An 18,665-nucleotide genomic window follows, 5' to 3' on the forward strand; every position below is an offset into this window, starting at 1 on the left:
GCCCCGGTGCTCCGGGCGCCTGGGCACCCTGTTACCCGGCTTCCCCCGGCGTGAGCAGGGCCGGGGAGGGGGCAGGGCTACCGGGGGGATGCTCTGCCGGGGCCATGGCGGTGCCGGGCAGCCCGGGTTCCTGGCAGGGACCCTGTGCCCCACAGCCTGTCAGGCTGCACCCCTTCGTGTCCCGCCCCGGCAAAGCGCTGAGTCACCCCAGCTGTCCCCTCCCGCCGGCCTTTCCGGCAGGGACCGGCCGGGCAGCTGACTCGGCAGGCGGCCAGGGGCGAGCCGCAGCCCGGGGGCTACCCCGGGGCGGGGGGTGGCCGTGCCCCGCTGTGCTCGCAGCGCCGGCTGCACCGCTGGGGACAGCGACCGAGGTCAGTGCCCCCCCCCGGCCCGCGCCCCCAGCCGCGGGCAGCGGTGACAGCCGGACCGGGGCTGCGGGGACGGGGAGCGGGAGGGGGACGGGGAAGGGGGACGGGGACAGGGGGACCGCGCAGAAGCGAAGCCCCGCTCCGCGTTCTATCACGCCCCCTATGACGTCACCAGCCTGCCAGGCGAGCGCGTGACGTCACGGGTCGGCAGCACCGCGGTTGGCTGCAGCCGCCGCTCGTCGTCCCGGCGGGTCCCGCCTCCCGCCAGGCCCCGCGGCGGCCCGGGGGCCGTGGGGGGGACGCGCGACACCGGCCGCGGGCGGCCCGGGGCGGGCGGGGAGGGCTCGGCTGCGGCACTCAGGTGGGCGACGGGTCGGAGGGGGTGGCGTGGCGGCGTGCGGGGGGGACCGGGGGACCGTGTCGCACCGGGGAGGCGGCCCACGGGGGGAGCGGGGCCGGTCCGGTGCCGTCCCTTCCCGTGCTGCCGCCCCCGCCCGTCCCCGGTGGGGAGCCCAGGGCTGCCCGCCGGTGGCGGCGAGGGGGGGAGTTACCGGGTGGCGGGGGTGGGAAGGAAACTTCCAGCAGCCGCCCCGTGACGGGCCGGGCAGCCCCGGGAGCGGCGTGTTTACAGCCGGGCCGGGGGGGGGCGGTCCCCGTCGGCGCCGCCCCGCCGCGCTCCCAGTGCCGTACTGGTGCCAGCACCGCCCCCCTCCCCATCAGCTGATGGGCCCGGGCAGCGCGGGCGGGGGGCGAGTACCGGGGGAATGGGGGGGTTAGTCGGCATCCCGGGGGCTTGGAGGGCGGGGGGAGCCGGTGCGGCAGCATCCCGCTCCCGTCCCCGATCCGGAGAGGGTCGGCCGGTGGAAGTGTCCCGGGGTGCCCGGGGGAGGGTCCCCGCTGAGCCCTTAATCCGCTCCAGCCGCTAAGCACCTTAGCGGGCTGCTCCCTCTGACCCCCCCCGGGGGGGGAACGGGAGGGGAGCTGGGGCAGCTGCGGGGGGAGCGGGGCAGGCAGCGGGGCCACCAGTGAGGATCCCTGTCCCCTTGCTTGGGCAAGTTGGGGTGACACGGGTGGGACGGCGGCGTGGCAGTCCCTGGCTGGGGCTGTGCGTGCATCCAGGTGGCTTGGGTGCAGGCAGGGTGCTGGGGAGCCGTAGGGGGGGGGGGTGTCCTGCTGAGCTGCTCCCGGGGGCACCTGTGGGGTGGCCGGGGGAGCCTGGGGAGGGCAGAGCAGCCGGCCCATGCTGTCTCGCACCCGGCACTGCCAGGCTGTGCCTGCCGACCCCCTGACGTGTCCTTTTACCCCCCCTCAGTGACCCCACGGGACAGCCACGCGTCATGGTGGACTACTACGAAGCACTGGGGGTGAGCCGCAATGCCACCGCCGAGGACATCAAGAAGGCGTAAGTGCGTGGCAGGCGTGCCCCTGCCCAAGCCACCACCGCTGCCACCCCCCCCCTCCAGGCGCCAGCAAGGCCGGGGGGCTCCCCGCGGGGGCCAGTGGGGACAGGGCCCAGCTCCAGAGGTGACAATTCAGCCTTTGTTTCCTTTGTGCGGAGGCCAGAGCGGGGCTGGGCTTTGCTGCTGCACAAAGGCATCTCTTGGTGGGGTTTGGTCCCTTTGTCCCCGTTCAGCCCGAGGCTGGGGATGGAGGCGGGAGGTGGGTCCCGCTGGTGTTTGGAGGCGTCCCCTCTCTCTGCTGGAGGGTGCGGGGATGGCAGAGGGATGGGGCGCAGGGGGCTCTGCTGGCGTCAGGGTCAGGGGACTGGAGCTCATGGGGTGAGGAGCAGCGTGTCCCCTGGCAGGGACATGGGCCCCGTTGGCAGGTCCCACGCTGCGCCCCAGGCACTGTAGAGAAGCCCTTGGGGTGACAGAGCCTCCCACAGCTCCTGCCTGGCACCATGCCAAGGTCTTGCTGCTCTTGCTGGGGTGAGACGTCAACTGCAGGGAGTAAGTGCGGACTGGTGGCTTGCCTGGCGGGGACAGAGGTCCCTGCTGGAGAGGCTTCCTAAGAGTAGGTGAGAGAAGGTGGGCAGCCTGGGTTAAGCCCAGCTAGCTGCAGGCGGGAGGAAAGGGCTGCTTGTGCTCACCTGGCCCATGCATACCAACGGCGGAGCCCGGGAAGGCTCTGGAACAAACCTGTGAGCGTGGTGCGTAGCACAGGCTGCACCGCCGGGGTCATGCAGCAAATATTTGCTCAGGAGGCAGAACCAGTCCAGGAAGCTCCCGTTTGATGCCTGAGGCTGTAGGGCGCTGGGTGAAGTGGGCTTGGGGTGCCCCTGCCCACAGGGTCGGAGGTGTGCATGCAGAAGCGGGGTGCTGGCCCGGGAGCCCCCACCGCCCGAGGGCTGCTGTGTGCCCATCACTGCCCGTCTGTGCAGGTACAGGAAGGCCGCGTTGAAATGGCACCCGGATAAAAACCCAGACAACAAGGAGTACGCCGAGCAGAGGTTCAAGGAGATCGCCGAGGCGTACGAAGTGCTGTCGGACAGTAAGGGGCCATGGTGCTGTCTCGTGTGTTCCCCCCTCCCCCAACCTTGGGGCTGCTCACCCTGTCCTGCTTCTGGGCTCACCCAGGTGGCATCCCTGGATGTTCCCAGGAGGTAGCGGGTCCCTCCAGCTTTACCGCCAGGCTTGTGGGGCTTGGTTACCTCCCCATGCCTCCCCCGAAAACGGCTCTTGGGAGAGATGATGAGGTGCTGGCCACCGGGATGAGGTCTCCCCAGCGGGGCTGAGGCTTTTGCATCCTTGCCTGATGCCCCAACTTGGGTTTGGGAGCAGTGCCAGTGTGGTGGGGGCTTGTGCCACCCCCCTGCTCTTGCTCTCTGTACCTCCCTTGGCCAGGGGAAGCATCGGTGTTCCTGCCCCATGCCTGGCAGCCGGCTTCCCCACAGCCTTCTGTCTTCTTACAGAGCAGAAACGTGATGTCTACGACCGTTATGGCAAGGACGGACTCATGGGGGCAGGTGAGTGGGCGTTAGTGCCCATGAGGGGGTTAGTGCAGCTCTGGATACGGCCCCATCTGAAGACCCGGTGTGTGGGTCTGTGCCTCCTGGGGCTCCCCAACCTCTGTGGGGTTCTCACCCAGGGCTCCACTTAACTCTGAGCCTCTTCCCTCTGGCAGGACCGGGGGGTTCCAGGGCTGATGCCGGGGGCCCTGAATTCACCTTCACCTTCCGCAGCGCTCACGACGTCTTCCGGGAGTTCTTCGGTGGGCGAGACCCCTTCGCTGACTTCTTTGGTGAGTGTGGGGCAGCGCGGGGGCTGGGGGCCGGCTCTCGGGCACCTCTCTGGCTCCAGGGCAACCACTGGGCTTGCGGACAGAGCACATGGCTGTCCCCAGCGGGGAGCCCCACAGCGGTGCCCTGCTCGTGGCTTGCCAAGCCACGGGGGCAATGCTGATGTGGGGTGGCCCTGCCTTCCAGATGAGATGCTGCCCTTCTCCGAGCTACGAGGACCTGGTCCGCGGCACCACAGGGGAGGCCACTTCTTTTCCCCCTTCCCGGGATCCTCAGGTAGGAGACGCTGCCAGCCCCTGCCCAGCGGGGGTGTCCTGGGCTACCGCGTCCCCCTGTGCAGGGTCCATCCCCTGCCTTCCTCCTGTCCCCCATCCTGGCACCAACCTTGTCGCTCCCTTCTCCAGATTTCTTCGCCTCATCCTTCAGCTCCGGCGCCGACGCGGGGCTGGGCTTCCGCTCCGTCTCCACCTCCACCACCTTCGTTAATGGCAAGCGCATCACCACCAAGCGGTGAGGGCAGTGCTGGCCCACCTCGCTCCCGGGGAACCCCCTCGTCGGGGGGGCCTCGGACCCTGCAGCTTGCCACTGCGATGCTCTGGCTGCCTGGCCCTTGACCGTCCATCCGTCTGTCTGTCTGTCTGTCTGTCTGCAGGATTATTGAGAATGGGCGGGAGCGGGTGGAAGTGGAGGAGGACGGGGAGCTGAAGTCGATCCACATCGATGGTGAGAAGTGGCACCGCAAACGGACTTGTTGGGGCCTGGCAGTGCCACATCCTGGTGCCCTTTCCTTTTGGGGACCCCTCTCCACCTTTGGGGTGGCCGGGGGATGCTGCACCCAGGCTTGGCTTCGGGCTGAGCCCTGGCGATCCCTGGTGTGGGGCTCTGCCGTGGAGGATTGGTGGGGTGGGCAAGAGTTGCTGGGGAGCTGGCGCAGACATGACCCCCATCCCCTGCCCCGTGTCCCTGCAGGCGTCCCCGATGACATGGCGCTGGGGCTGGAGCTGAGCCGGCGGGAGCAGCAAGCCTTCCCCAGCCCACGGCCTCCCTCGCCCCCGCCGCCCGCCCCGCACCGGCCCCCGAGCTCCTCGCCCGTCTGCCTCTACACGGACAGCGAGGACGAGGACGAGGACTTGCAGCTGGCCATGGCCTACAGCCTCTCCGAGATGGAGGCCGCGGGGCACCACCGAGCAGGTGGGCATGGCCCTGGCGCCCCGCCGGCACCGGGGGGCAGCCCCGGCACCCCATCCTCTGCCCGCAGAGCCCGTGGTCCCCGGGGGAGCCCGGAGCCGGAGCTGCTGGGGGCTGGCAGCCCCACCACAGTGGGGCATGAACCTGTCCCCAAATCGAAGCAGTGGCACTGCCCCCTGCTCTGAACGTGGGGCTGGAGTTGTGCCCCCCCCCCACCCCCACCCCCTGCTGTTGGGCAGGGAGAGGAAAGAGGCAGGGGGGGCTCACTGCCTGGGGCTCCTGCCTCCCCCAGCAAGGGAGGGGGTCTCTCCTGCCCTGCCTCCTTGCTGCTGCTCAGGTGGGTGGGCGGCTGGTGGCACCCTGGGGTGGGGGGGCTGCCAGAGTTGGGGTTTGTGGCTGGAAGAGGTGCCCTTGGTGGGGTCCCGGGAACAGGGGCAGCTCCCTGCCCTGGCTCCTGGAAACGGGGGGGGTGCCCGTGGGCAGGTGTGCTCCGGCTCTGCCTGCTCCTCTTGCCCGGCAGAGGGGCAGGGGCTCCAGCCAGTGCCCCCCTGGCTGCTGCCTGCCCCCCGCCTGGGCTGGGGAGCGCTGGGTCAGGCTCTCCTTGCAAGGAGGGGTGCGCGCGTGGGCTCTGCTCGGTGCCTTGTGTCTGTCTCTTCCTCTGGATGCTGTCACTCCTGCCTGTCCCCCCTCCTCCTCTGTCCCCTCCCGCATCGCAGACCCTGCCTGGTCACCCCCCTTCCCTATGCCTTGCCCACCCTGCAGGGCACTGTCACACTGTCAACCCCCCCCACCCCGCCTTGGCCTGGGGGCATCATCCCTCCCTGCTTCCCACAGCAGCAGTGACCCTTAGTGATGCTCACAGGCATTTCCACCTTCGCCATTGCCTGTGGTCCTGCCTTGGCTCTCCTCCTCTTCCTGGGGCCTTCCTCCCTCCTTCCCTGCCCCTCCCCAGCCCTGGGCTGAGGAGGGATTCACGGGTGCTGTTGTGTCCCCCCCACCCTCCGCTTTTCTCCCCAGGTGTGTTCTGAGGCTGCTGCGCCCGGGGACCGCGCACGCCCACTCGCCCACGGAGGCTCTCCCAGCCAGGACTCCGCTTTCTCCCTGCACGGCCACCCCCTGCCACCCCCTTCCCCCAGCACCCTCTGACTCCGTGGGACGTGTTTGGGGGGTGTGGGTGTGTGTGTGTGTGGGGGCGCACAAGCGGGCTTATGGCCGAGCAATACCTGCCGGGCACCACGACGTGGTGGGGAGGGTGGTAATGGGGCGGGGGGGGGGCGCTGGAGGTGGGGGTTGCTGTAGATTAGGCTGCTGGGGGGTGCTGGCAGCAGGCAGCGAGGGGCAGCAAGGCTGGGCTCAGCCAGTGGAGCCAGGCTCTGCCCCCCCTGCCTCGCTGCAGCCCCCCCTCCCTGACCCCTTTCTGCTGACAGCCATCAATAAACCTGTTTGCAGTAGCTGCTGCCTGCGGGGTGTCTCTGGGCTGGGGGCTACAGGTTTTCCCCCGCCCCATCCTTGCCTGCAGGCACGGCGGGGGGGTCCAGGCCCAGCTGCCCTTACTGGTCTGGGGGTTGCAGGGTGCAGGCTGTGCTCCTGCAGGGAAGGGAAGGTAGTCCCTGTGCTCCCCCCATATACACAGGCAGAGGCCAGACGTGGCTGCAGCTGCACGAACGCGACACGAGAACTTTATTCACATCAAGATACAAAATTATATTTCTCTAGAAATTTCTCTTCTTGCTCGAGTGATGAGGTGGGGAGCACACAGAGGGGAGCTGGGGCTGGGCCAGCCCCCCCCTGCACCCACTGCTCCCCCTCTGCGGGGGACCCCTGCCTGCTCCTGCCCCCGACCCTGGTACAGACAGGGAGGGGGCTGATGCAGGAGCGCCAGGTTGGGGTGCAAGAGAGCGGCTGGGGGGGCCCCACAGTGAACTCCCGGCACCACTACCTGGTCCCCTCTTCTGCAGGGGATGGGGGACACAAGCCCAGTTCCCTGTGCGGTGGCTGCAGGTACAATAGGGCTCCGTGCCCTGCACACAGAGGGGCTGAGGCGTGTGTCCCTGGGGAGAAAGGGGTGGGGGGCGGCTGGAAAGGGGGGGAAAAACAGAGCCAGCAGCACAGACAGCGTTTTACGGGGAGAGCAGCCCCACGGGCAGGGCAAGGAGAGCACGCGAAGCTGGGGGGCACGGGGGGAGATGAGAGGGGAGGGCTCCTCGCCATCACTGCGGCAGCGCCTTCAGGATGGCATTCACTTCCTCGGCCACGGCTGTCAGCGCAAACTCAAACTGGTCCTGGGGGAGCAGAGCAGGGGGGGGACATGAGTGTCACTACCAGCCCGGCCCTGGGGGCTGTGTGTGCGCAGGGAGGGAGGGGAGCCCCAGTGTGGGTGAGGGGGTACCTTGGTCTGCACCATGCCAGGCCGCTGGTCTCGGATGTGCTCCAGTGTAGCAGCTATGTCTATCTCCTTCACCCCTGGGGAAGAGGGGGAGAAGGGTGCTAGGAGGAGGCGGGGGGGGGGGGGCAGGGGCTGAGCCCACGGCCCTGCACCCCCCCAGCCAGGGCAGAAGCAATGGTGCCCCATGCCTACCTTTGGCCATTCGGTTCAGGACCATATCGATGAGGATGTACGTCCCAGTCCTGCCCGCACCGTCACTGCAAGATACCGACGCTTGCACCAGGGGGACGGGCTCGGGGGGACAGGTCCTGGCCTTGCGGTCCCCCCCTCCCAGCCTGTCCCCCCCACCCCATCCAGCCCCATCAGTACCTGCAGTGCACGATAATAGGGCAGGAGCGACCCCGGTAGCACTTGTTCACCTTCCTGCAAGGACACAGAGGGAGCAGGTCAGTGCCCTGCCATGCCGGGGACAAGGCTGCGCTGGGTGCCCCTTGCTGTGCCGAGCCGGGGCGGGGAGGGTGGGGGGCAGCGAGCACCCCACAACGTGGCCCTGGGTGTCCGGCGCATGGCTCCCCAGCGGTGCTAGGCATGGGAGAGGGAGAATGGGTGGAAAGGGTCTGGGAGAGGAGCCCGGCTCCCCGGGTGCCCAGCCGAGGGAGGGGAGCAGCGGCAGGACCCCCCCCCCCCCCCGAGGGAGCAGCTCTGGTCCAGTGGGGCGCGAAGCTGGGGGCCAGGTGCCGGCAGGGCTCCCGGCATGCTCCATGCAGCAGGCACGGCTGCCAACGATCACTTTTGTGACTATGCAACTGGAGCCAGATTACTAGCTGCAAATCACAAAAATGACGCCGGCAGCTGCGAGAGAGAGACAGAGACAGACAGAGAGACAGAGAGAGCGTGAGCAGGACGGAGAGGAGGGCCACGTGCCTAAGCAGGGACCCTGGCCCCACACGGCCTGGGGACAGGGACCAGCCAGCCCCCCGGCAGGAGCCCACCGCCACACAGGGACCCCGAGAGCCCAGCAGGTACTGCCTGCAAACCTCCTGGGAGCAGTCTCAGCCCCCCAGCCCCCTCCCCAGGGCAGCTGGGGACCCGCCGCTGGCTGTAGGGCATGGACAGCAACGGGCCACCGCTTTTCAAGGCTGGCTCCAGGGTTTCTTCTTGCACCCATGGCTGGGGAGGGTGCCAGGCAATGTCATCACCCATCTCAGCTCCTCAGAAGACCACTTTCCCACCCTCCCCATGAAGGCTGGAGGGCCCTGGCAACCTCAGCTGGAGGCTTTTTGCCCACCGAGCTCTGCCCAGCCTCATCCCAAGCTGGCCGGAGCCTGGTTCTTCTGCTCCTCCCCATGCACAGCAGCCCCACGTCTGCCCCCCCAGCCACAGCCCCGACCCCCACCACACCGGCATGGATGTCCTCTCCCATCAGTCCCCTGCGATCGGGGCCACCGCTGGCTCCCCGGGGCTGGCACGGTGCCAGGGGGGCCACTCACCTGCGGAAGTCGAGGAGGGGCCGGGTGGTGGCTGGGATGCCCTCGGCCGGCCAGCTGAGGAAGTGGAACTGCGTCAGGGTGCGGGTCTCCTGCGACTGCACGTTCTTCAGGTAGAAGCTTCGCACCAGGAAATCCTCGCACCAGATGTGCTCCGACACCAGGTTCACCTGCCCGAGAGAGGCAGCTGGTGGGCAAGAGGTACCCTCCCTGGGTACGGGGGCTGGAGGATGCTCCTTGCCCTGGGCTACCAGCCACACTTGCCTCATAGATGTGGTAGAGAGAAGAGCCTTCGTCCGGCCAGTAGCGGTCACACTGCTTGACGCTGTCCTCGGCCAGTGGGCTCAGCATGACGATGACGGTGCAGCCGTGCTCCCACACCATCTGCAGGCAAGGCAGGGCAGGTGTCACTGCTGGGTGACAGCCTGGGCAGGAGGGCGGCCGAGCCACTGTGACCCATCTGGTGAGCAGCACCCAGCAGGACCCTGACGCGCTGGCACAGCCGGGTGACCCTCACCTGCCAGAAGTCAGCGATGGTGTGGGACAGAGGCCCCTGTGTGGCGATGTACGCTGGCATCCGTGGGTCGTGCTCAATCTGGAGAGGGAAAGGGGGTGTCAGACTGTGTGGTGTCAGGCCAGGGGTCGGTGACACTGGGAGGAGTAGAGGGATACTCCAGGAGTGATGGGAGGGCGAGGGAGGGAGCTTCAGGTGCCACAGGCAGGAGTGACATGGATTTTAACCACGTCTGAGCAACCATCACATCCGTAGCCCACAGGGATGTGAGCTCAGTCTGTCTCCATCTCGGAGCAGGAGCCTCGCCTGGGCTGAGCCCATCGTGGAGCAGCGTGGCAGGGCAGGAGCCCCCGGCGATCACTCACAATTGGGCTGGCGTTGATGAAGTCACTGCGGGATGGATTGCTCTCGGCTTTCAGCTTGATCCGCACGTGGTCATCTGGGGAAACGGAGACCAGGGGAGGTGGTGAGCATCTGGGGAAGCTGAGGGCAAAGCTGCGCTGCAGCCTGCCTTGGCCCCAAGCATCCCCGTGCCCCAGGGGCTGGGATGCTCACAGGGCACGTAGTCGGGGTTGCGGTTCTTCTTCAGGTTGGCTTCGCTCTGGGCAATCGAGCAGACGCTGGGCTCAGCCTGGTAGGCACAGAGAGCCTGCCACTCCTTGGCCAGCCGGTCCCGGTTGCGGAGGTGGTCCTCCATGTAGGCCTGGCGCAGAGAGGCAAGGGTCAGCCCGGCAGCTGGGGGGGCATATGGGGGACCAGCGGCCGTATGCCACCCCACCAGGCCAGCTCACCAGGATCATGTGTCCGGTGGAGATGTCCATGTTGGACTGGACGGGCTCCTCGCACCAGGAGGGTGTGCTGCTGTGGGAGCTGGGGCTGGGCTGGGGGGCGTCGCTGAACTGGGACGAGACGCTGCTGACCCGTGATGTCTCCGCTGGCGCCGCTGGTGCCTCGGACCGGCCAAAGAGCGACTTGGCAGCCATGTGCTGGCGGCACAGCTCCTGGGGGACCCCAGCAAGAGCCCTGTCCCTCGGCTGCAGCGCTGCCGGGGCAGCGCCGTGCACCCCGACTGATGCTGATGTGGCGGTGCTGCATCCCGCAGGGTCCCGCATCCCACGGGGTCCTACCTGGTACTCAAAGGTGGTGTCGGCAGCACCCTCGGGCCCCAGGGCGGCCAGGCGCTCCTTCTCCCGCTGCTTGGCATGGCGCCGGAGGCAGAAGGCTGCGGCAGCCGCGATGGCGATGCCCGCCACGCAGGCCAGCGCGATGAAGGTCAGCAGCACCGAGTGGAAGCCATCCCCAAAGCGGGATGGGCGCGAGTAGGCGGCAGCCTCATTTCGCTGGGGGCAAAGCCAAGCAAGGGTTAGTGGCGGGGCAGGGGGGGGACAACTGCATGGGGCTGGAGTGGGGCAGAGACCCCATTCTGCACCACATTTGGGGTTGTTGGGGGCTAAAACAGAGCAAGGGAACTCAGAGCTGCACTGACTCTCCCAGCACCCTCAGCTGGGGCAGAGCTGGTGTCACTGGGGTGCTGACTGTCACTGGGCTGAGGTTTGGTGCACCCACCTGCGTGTTGCACGGGGTGTTGCTCGCACCGATGTCCCTGGGGCTGCAGGAAGGGGCAGACCCTGACCAAGCCCAGGCAGCAGCGACCTGCTGCCCCCCTGCTCCCAGCACCCAAGGCTGCTCACTGGGGCACCCCCAGCCCAGGCTGGCCCCCTCCAGGGCAGGCAGTAGCCCTTTGGAGCCCAGGTTTAATGAGCTCCTGCCCAGCTGGAGGTCAACAAGGGCCAGATTCAGCCCAAGGGGTTAATGGCCACTGCAGCACTGGGTCCAGGGCAGCAATTGCTGCTCCCAGGGGAGTTCCCCAAACAGGGCTTTGTCTCCCCTGTAGCTGCTGCTCCACAGCCGGACACAGGGGGATGTGCCAGCACTGCCAGAGGGCTGCTGCCATCTCCCAGCTGCGGTGGCTGGGGGACAGGTCCTCCCCATTGCTCTCCTCAGAGAGCCCCTGCCACTTTGCAGGCAGTGCCTCCAGGGCTCCTTCCCTGCGGCTGCCGGGGGGGACCGCCCAATCTGTGCCAGTCCCATGCTGGGACAGGATGGTGTTGAGCCCTAACTGGATGAGACACCCCCCACCCCCACCCCCCCCGCAAGGCTGAGCTCCCCCAGGGCCTTGTCCCAGAGCTGCTGGTGGTCAGGATGATGCCCACCGCCAGCCAGGTCCTGGGGCAGCAGCACCACCACCAAATGCCCTGTGCCCAATGAGGCGCCAGAGCCCAGCATTACCTCACTGCCACGGCCTCCCATTGGCCACGAGCCTGATGAGGTTACCGAGGGAACACTGCATCATCATCACCTACGTCATCATCATCACCATCATCGCCTGGGGATGCCGCCGCCCCAGGGGTCCCCACTGCAGCCTGCCCCCCGCCAAGCCTTGCCAGCCCCAGCACCTGGGGACCAGTCTGACCAGTGCCAGATCCCGGCTAGCCCCGCAGTCAGGGGCACCCGCCAGGGCCAGCGCCTTCCTGGGGCACCCAAGGAGGAGCAGCCCTGCAGCCCCCGTAGGTGCCAGAAGGCCTGGAGACATCAGCAGGGCTGAGGGGACAGAAGGGACCTCCTTCCAGGTCCTGCTGCCTGGGTCCTGCTGCCCCCCCGCCTTCTCTACATCCCTCCTTCCCCAAATGTTGCACCAGAGCCCAGGGAGGGGGATGAAGGAAAAGTACAAGCTGGTCTGGGCTGGGGAGTTCTGTGCAGAGAGGGCTCGCAAAGCTTCCTCAGCCTCCTCTGAGCTCCAGCTTTGTCACTTCTGCCATCTCTCCCAGCTCCTGACACTTGCCACATCAAAAGGCATTGCCATAGTGACGCTCCACGTGTTGCTGATGGAGACAGGTTGCCTCGGTGGCCAGGCCACCCCTTCCTTTCTTCATGGCCTCCTCCTCCTCCAGGGTCCCCCCCCTTCCTTCCTCCCTGCCCACAGCTACGGCCATGGGGCAGGAGGGTGGGAAACAGGGACCCTGGGTTAGGGATGTGCTGCACCGTTTCCCCTCCCCTGGCTGCAAACACAGGAGCCAGGCTCAGTCCCCCATCTCCATCCCCTGCTCCCCCCGCCAGAGACTGTTCCTGGAGGTCCCCAGAGGAGCACGGGGAGGGGGTACCCCTCTCCGAGCAGATGGCTCCTGCTCCATCCCTGCCTCCAGCTGCTTTGCCATTCTCTGGGGGCACAATGGCATTTTGCCTGCCTAGCCGTGGTCTCTGGGGTGCTCTGGGCACAGCCCAGCGCTGGGGTGCCCAGGCCACAGCTAAGATGGGGGGTGCAGGCTGGGGGGAGGTGAGGATGAGCCCTGCGGGGTACTGCCTGCAGCCCCCCAGTCTTAGATGGAAGGGGAAAAGCCTCCGGGAGAGTCTCCTAAACTGCCTTCAAACCGCAGGGAGCTTTTGTTTTGGAAAGAGCCAAGTGCCCCAGGAGTCCAGTCTGTGGCAGCATCACGCTGCTGCGTGGAAGGGGGGTGTCACTGGAGCAGTCCTGCCAAGTCTGTCTCCAAAACAGCAGCCCAAATGCTGCCCAGAGCCCTCTGCTTCCCAGCTGCCCCACAGGGACACTTCGCTCACAAAGACGCCCGCGCCCCAGGGCTGGGGCACAACGCACTTCTCGGCTTGTACCCGGCGGGAGCACCCCCACCGCCCTGTCCCCAGCCACCCCAGCCCCGAGGGACGAGCGTGCCTTGCTCCTACCTCTCCCACTCCTGTTTGCACAATCTTCAGGCCCAGCTCTGCCTCCAGCTCTGCCTTCACTTGCTCTGTGGATGGAGAGGAGATGGTCAAAGGGCTGCTTCCCCACCACCCAAGAGACCCCCCAAGAGACCGAGCCAACGGACGCCCCCGACAACTGTCCACCCCACGCCAGCTCCCCAGTTCAGCCAAGGGCACTGGGATGTATGGTGGGAGACCCCTCTTCCCGGTCCTTGGGAAGTAGCACACAACTTGGGGGGGGGGAGGGGAGGGGCGAAGAGAAGAGCAGGACTAGCGGGACCCCTGCCCAACTCACCAGCCTGGTTGGCCACATCCGCCAGCGAGAGGTTCTGGGGGTTCTGCCGGATGCGGAAGGTGAGAGCGGGGCCCACAACGCTGCCGGGGAGGTGGACACAGTGTGAGACCAGGGAGCACAGACCCCCCCTCCCCATGCCCACCACAGCCCTGTCCCTCCCTGTTGCTGTGACAACAGCATCCCATGGCCCCGCTCCCCTCACCTGATGTTGATGAAGCTGGCCGTGGAGAGGTGAAGGCGCTTGGCGAGGAGCTCCAGCAGCCGCACGCCAGCAGCCAGCCCCAAGGGCCTGCAGGGACAGCAGCAGGGTGAGGAACGGGTGGCGGGGACAAGGAGTGGGTGGCGGGGGTGAGCCCACACTCCCCACGGCGGGGAAAGGGGGACAGGCAGGCTCAAGGAGTCCCATGCATGCAGCGAGGGCTGTGCTGGCTGAAGGGGTGTCAGGGTGGGCAGGAGGTAAGAGCACAGGGATGCGTGGTGATGGGGGTGAGATGACACCCACCCCCTTGCACACAAGCTGTTGTGCACACACACTTGGCTGAGCACATCCCAGCAGCGAGCTCTGGCCTTGGCACTGGCTGAGAGAGGAAGGCTTTAGGGTAGGACAAGGGCTATGGGTGGAGAGGGGATAGGGGAGTGGAGCCCACCGGAGACCCGACCCCACCAGAGACCCAAACAGGCTCAGCCAAGTACATGGAGCCGTGACAACCGGCAAGGGGGTATACAGCCCCCCCCCACACTCACACCCCCTCGCCTGACCCCCGACTCTCACTTCTGGTCCGTGACGATGTAGCCGTACTCGTCTGGTGGCCGTGTGCCCCGCTGCGCCCCAGCATCCTTCGCCTCTGTGTAGCTCTTCTTCTCCACCGTGATCTGCTTCCCAGGGCCGAGCGCTTCTCCACCGTGTCCCCGCTGTGGCTCAGCCCGGGGGGCTGGTGAGGATGCTGCCCTGCCCCTCAGCCCGTCCCCTGGGGAGCTGCTGGGTGGGATTTTGGGGAGCGGCACTGTGGAGGAAGGGTGCACTGGCTCCTCTCCGTGCTGCATGTCCCCTTCCGTCACCTGGAGGGAGGGAAAGGGAGGAGCTGGGACCCTTGAAGAGAGCTTTGGGGGGCTGCCTCCCCCCCTCCCCCCACATACACATCCCACCTGTGGCGTGGCACCTCCTCCAGCACCACCCTGCTGCAAACCCACCCGTTTCGCTGTGGGCACTTCGGGGCCAGCAACACCTGGGAAGGAGAGAAACAGAGGTCTTGCAGCACCCACCCTGAAAGGTAACACCCCCTACCCCGAAACAGGGTGTGCTGGCACCCTCCGCTGCCGGTCCCATCCCTGTGTCCCACTCACCAGAGCTCTGGAGCAGCTGGAGGAGGGTGGAGAGGCTGCTCAGCTGCTGGGGGCTCAGCTCTGGCAGCCCCAAGCCGTAGCTGGCCAGGAGGGAGGCTAATCTCTTCAGGGCAGCATCTGTAAGAGGATGCAGCATCAGGTCTGATGCTCTGCATCGGCATGGGGACCACGGGCCGGGGAAGTAGCAGCCAGGGAAGGGGGGGCGTCAGGGGGATACGCTGGCCACAGGCATGAAGCCAAAGAGGAGGGAGAGTCTGAGCCGTGAGGAATGTGACTGTGAGGACAGGATGGGAATGAGGGATGGTGCCTGGCTGGAGGACACAGTACCCGTCTGTGCAGGGTGTGGCTGGGTGGCCAGGGACCCTGGCTGTTCCCTCTCCTCCATGTCCCTGTAGTCACTGGGGAGCCGCAAGCTGTGCTGGAGCCTGGTGCCGGCAGGGTCTGGGCGGCCAGCTTTCTCTCTGGGCAGGGAGAGCATGGCCAAATCCTGGAAGAGATGCCCCCCGTCCGTTCCTGGCTGCCCACCATAGGAGGGCACAGGACCAGCCCCAAAAAGGGCCTGGGCAGGGACCCGTCCCAGCAGCGAGGTGGTCTCGGGGGTCTGCCTGGCTGAGCTGCCAGGGAGCTGGTGAGTGCCGTCCTGGTAGCCAAACTGCAAGCAAAACACATAGCCACCATGGTCAAACCCCACAGGGGTCCTGTCACCCCATAGCAGGGTACCCCTAAGCCTGGGGTACCCCAGCACCAGCAGAAGGAGGGTGCTGGGAGTGTAGCAGCTCCTTACCCACCTCCACCTTTCCACTTAGAAGAAGGGGGCTAGGGGGGTCACCCCCATGGCTTACCTTGTGGTAGGAGTAGGGGTTGAGCAGAGCCTCCTCGTAGCCCAGCTGGGGCTGGGGGGGCAGCAGGAGGTGCTCCAGGTACCGCTGCACCAGGGGGGAGGGCAGCAGCGGCGGGGGATGCCCCAGATGCTGAGCCGCTGGCAGGCCGGGGTCTGCAGGGAGCGGGGCTCGCCGGGGGGAGCTGCGGAGGGGCAGGACCCTCGGAGGCAAACAGCACTGGGGTGACTCACCTGAGTATGGGGGAGTTCCCCCCCAAAACCCCATTTTGGGGGGCAAAGCCCTCGCTGGCCCTGGCGGGCTCTGCTTGCAGGCTGGTGCTGCCCTACCTGTCCCTGGCCACTGGCTCCAGCGAGGGCGGCGGGCGGAGGCGGGGGATGCGCTCCATCTCCTGCGAGATCACATACTGGGTGATGCCATCCTGCCACGAGAGTCCTGCCAAGGGAGGGGGCTGTCAGACACAGAGGAGGCCTGAGGACCACGGGGCAAGTGCATGGGAGGCCACCCTGGTGTCCTGACCCTGTGTCCCATGGCCTGGGTTTGGCCCTGCTCCTCCAGAATCAGCTGGACCCCTCCGCAGCCCACCCTGGCCCCTGGGCCAGCAGAACCCCAGACAGAGTGCCCCTAGGCAATGCTGCCTGACACACCTTCCCCACCGGGCCACAGTGACCCCCTCCCCACCGCTCCCCCCTTCACCTTGTGCCATGAGATGCCGTAAGACATCCTGCAGGCGCTGGAGCACGGGAGAGGTGACCTGGAAGTAGGGTCTGTCCTGCACGGAGCCCACCTGGCATTGCCCAAACAGCCCATCTGCAAGAGAGGAGGAGGTGGTGGGGCCAGAGGGATGAACATCAAGGGGTTGAGGGTCTCTGGGCACACAAAGCCCCACCTTTCTCCTGTCATGACCCCCGCACTGCACCCCACATTCCCCTGTAAGGCAGCCCTGCATCCTCCACACCCCCTTGGGAAGGAAGAAGGGGTCCCTGCACCCCCACTAGTCACTTACCCTGCACACACACCTCCTGGGGGGAGCACAGCCTCCGGTCAAACAGGCAGCCTGGGACAGACAGACAGACAGGCCAGTCAGCACAGCGTCCAAGGGGGACTCCCACAGGGTTTCCTCATCACCAGCTGCTTGGGGACTCCCCCCTCTCCAGGAAAGTGCCACGGGGGTGTAATGTGGTGAAAACGTATGGGGGGGTACAGCTTGGTAGCCCAGGGCAGGGTCTCAGTGCCATGCAGCCTCCCCCCCGCCTCAAAGCCAAGATGGGGGCTGTGTACAGAGCCTGTTCCTGGCTCTGGGGAGCAGGGGGGAGGCCTGGAGCTTTTTGGGGTGCTGGCAGTCAGGAAGGGATGGCTGAGGGGGCAGAGACCTGCAAGACTACATCTGTTGGCCACCCACATGTGGCACTACGAGGCAAGGATACAGCCCTGCACCCCGTGACACCCACTCTCCCTGCGAGGGGGACCCCAAAGCGTGCATGCGGGGGGGGGAGTGGGGATGTCTCTGCACCCCTTCGGGGCGCAGCACTTGGGCGGGGGGTGGCTTCCCCCTTCCTCTCCCCCCCTCCCGTCTCGGTCCAAGACCGTCAGCAGCGAGACGGCAGCAGGCGATGACTCAGCCCCGGATGGCGAGGAAGGAACGAGAAAACAACCGGGGGGAGGGGAGGGAGGGGCCCGCCGAGCCCGCCGCGGGGGAAGGGGGCAAGTGGGGATGGGGGTCCCCGAAAACCGGGCACCCACGGGCCCGCTTCCTGCAGGGCGGGGGCCAACGTGGGTGCAGGGCACAGGACCCCGCTGCCGAGGGGTGAGCCCCGGGGGCGGTGGGAGCGGGGGGGGCCGGGCCGGGCCGGCGGGGCCGGGCGGGCGCTGTCCGCGGTGCTGAAACGGCGCAGCCGTCTCCCGCCGGGACACGCCGCTCCGCCGGGAGGGGCGGCGGCACCAGCCCCGGCAGCCTCCCCCGGGCAGGACGAGGCTCGACCGTGGCCTCTCCGGCAGCCTCCCCGCCTGCTGCCGGAGAGGGTGGGGACCCCGCTGTGCGGCCGGACCCGTCCCGGCGCTGCCGGGCCCGCCGAAGGACGAGGGACGCAGCAGCCCCGGGCGCCCGGTAGTGAGTCAGCGGCCGCCGGGGCTGTGCCGTGCGGGGGGGCAGCGGCACCTGAGTCCCCGAGAGCCCCGGGCAGGGGCCGCACGGGCCGAGATGGAGGAGAGCAGGTGCACCGGCCCGCCCTCGCGTCCCGAGCCGGGCCGCGCTCACCGGCGGAGGGCGGCTAAAGGGCGCTGGGGTCCCGGAGGGAGCCGCCGCTCAGGGCCGTTGCCTCGGGCTCCCCATCCCTGCGGCAGCCCCAGGCACCAGCTTTGCCCCAGGCGGGGGTCTCTGAGCGAGCACCGCCCCGCCCCGCTCCGCTCCTGTCCCACCGGGCCCGGGGGCGGCAGCAACGCTCCGGCCGGCGGGGCGCCCCGGGGGCAGCGCCAGGAGAGAGGCGCCCCCAGTGCCGGTGACGCACCCGCCGTGCCGGTACTAAGCTGCCCTCTCCCGCTCCCCACTGGGGGCCAGGCGTAGATGCTGTCACGGCGCGCAGCGGCGACAGCACCGGCCGCGGAACCCCCTGCCCCGCCGCGCCACCATCCCCGGCCCCCGGGGCGCCGCCCTGCCCGGAGCCCCCGCTCTCACCGTGCGCGGCGGTGGCGGTAGCGGAGGCGCCGCTGTCCCGCAGCAGCCCGCGGCCGGCCAGGAGGAGGAGGCAGAGGAGCGCCCGGAGGAGCCGCCGCCCCATGCTCCGCTCACGGCCGCACCATGGCGCACCCGCCGGCCGCGCCCCCGCCGCCGCCGCCAACCCGCGCCCCGCCGCGCCGCGCGCCCCGCCCACCGCCGCCTGCCCGCCAATGGCGCAAGGCCCGCTGCCGTCTCGCCCCGCCCCCCCTGCGCCGCAGCCAATCAGAGAGCTAAACTTCTTTCCCCCTACCACCACGTCGGGCGCACGCCCCCGGGGGCAGGCGGCCGAGCGCCGCGCCAATCGCAGCCTCCCTGGAGGCGAGCCACGCCCCCCCGGGGGTGTGCCACCGCGCCGGCAGCGCCTCCGCCAATCACAGCCCGCCCCTTCCCAGCCCTGCGGCCCCACTGGCTGCGGAGCGGGTCACGCCCTTGAGCGCAGGCCAATGAGCAGCGAGCAGTGGGCCACACCCTCACAGCCCCGCCGCGGGAAGGGCGGGAGGGGAGCGGGCGGGGAACGTCCCCAGCCCCGGCGGG

At 68.1% G+C, this 18,665-nt stretch overlaps 2 protein-coding genes across 4 annotated transcripts; one reads left to right on the top strand and one right to left on the bottom strand.

Moving 5' to 3' along the window:
- Window positions 1-238: 238 nt before the first annotated feature.
- Window positions 239-6,245, top strand: DNAJB2 (DnaJ heat shock protein family (Hsp40) member B2). Of its 3 annotated transcripts, none has more exons than XM_063341440.1 (9): window positions 239-371; window positions 1,681-1,770; window positions 2,749-2,858; window positions 3,280-3,333; window positions 3,492-3,608; window positions 3,793-3,882; window positions 4,011-4,116; window positions 4,259-4,329; window positions 4,576-5,805. In XM_063341440.1, exons 2-9 carry the CDS (start codon window positions 1,706-1,708, stop codon window positions 4,977-4,979), a joined length of 1,017 nt encoding a protein of 338 aa, XP_063197510.1. In that variant the 5' UTR covers window positions 239-371; window positions 1,681-1,705; the 3' UTR covers window positions 4,980-5,805. The 3 variants fall into 3 exon arrangements, with proteins under 3 accessions (XP_063197510.1, XP_063197512.1, XP_063197511.1); XM_063341442.1 differs by lacking the exon at window positions 239-371 and adding an exon at window positions 572-729; XM_063341441.1 differs by lacking the exon at window positions 239-371 and adding an exon at window positions 5,812-6,245 and having other exon boundaries at window positions 4,576-4,797.
- Window positions 6,246-6,445: 200 nt separating this feature from the next.
- On the bottom strand, window positions 6,446-18,275 carry PTPRN (protein tyrosine phosphatase receptor type N). Its single transcript, XM_063341439.1, has 23 exons — window positions 18,090-18,275; window positions 16,422-16,472; window positions 16,112-16,225; window positions 15,745-15,850; window positions 15,419-15,617; window positions 14,904-15,228; window positions 14,577-14,693; window positions 14,379-14,458; window positions 14,005-14,291; window positions 13,435-13,521; window positions 13,233-13,312; window positions 12,920-12,984; window positions 10,309-10,521; window positions 9,973-10,182; window positions 9,737-9,884; window positions 9,547-9,620; window positions 9,185-9,262; window positions 8,932-9,051; window positions 8,671-8,837; window positions 7,550-7,603; window positions 7,373-7,437; window positions 7,184-7,257; window positions 6,446-7,076 (listed from the first exon to the last, which is right to left on the bottom strand). Exons 1-23 carry the CDS (start codon window positions 18,190-18,192, stop codon window positions 7,005-7,007), a joined length of 2,889 nt encoding a protein of 962 aa, XP_063197509.1. The 5' UTR covers window positions 18,193-18,275; the 3' UTR covers window positions 6,446-7,004.
- Window positions 18,276-18,665: the final 390 nt, after the last annotated feature.

The sequence above is a fragment of the Chroicocephalus ridibundus genome, chromosome 7 (genome assembly GCF_963924245.1).
Source record: "Chroicocephalus ridibundus chromosome 7, bChrRid1.1, whole genome shotgun sequence".
NCBI lineage: Eukaryota > Metazoa > Chordata > Aves > Charadriiformes > Laridae > Chroicocephalus > Chroicocephalus ridibundus.

What these genes read in the sequence shown, in the direction of transcription:
- DNAJB2 (XM_063341440.1), top strand. Translation starts at nt 1,706, where the DNA reads ATGGTGGACTACTACGAAGCACTGGGGGTGAGCCGCAATGCCACCGCC. An exon ending in GGACGGACTCATGGGGGCAG is followed by an intron (nt 3,334 to 3,491) that starts GTGAGTGGGCGT and finishes TCCCTCTGGCAG; the next exon opens with GACCGGGGGGTTCCAGGGCT. An exon ending in GAAGTCGATCCACATCGATG is followed by an intron (nt 4,330 to 4,575) that starts GTGAGAAGTGGC and finishes GTGTCCCTGCAG; the next exon opens with GCGTCCCCGATGACATGGCG.
- PTPRN (XM_063341439.1), bottom strand. Translation starts at nt 18,192, where the DNA reads ATGGGGCGGCGGCTCCTCCGGGCGCTCCTCTGCCTCCTCCTCCTGGCC. An exon ending in ACGGCATCTCATGGCACAAG is followed by an intron (nt 15,851 to 16,111) that starts GTGAAGGGGGGA and finishes CTCCCTTGGCAG; the next exon opens with GACTCTCGTGGCAGGATGGC. An exon ending in CCATCGCTGACTTCTGGCAG is followed by an intron (nt 9,052 to 9,184) that starts GTGAGGGTCACC and finishes CCTTGCCTGCAG; the next exon opens with ATGGTGTGGGAGCACGGCTG.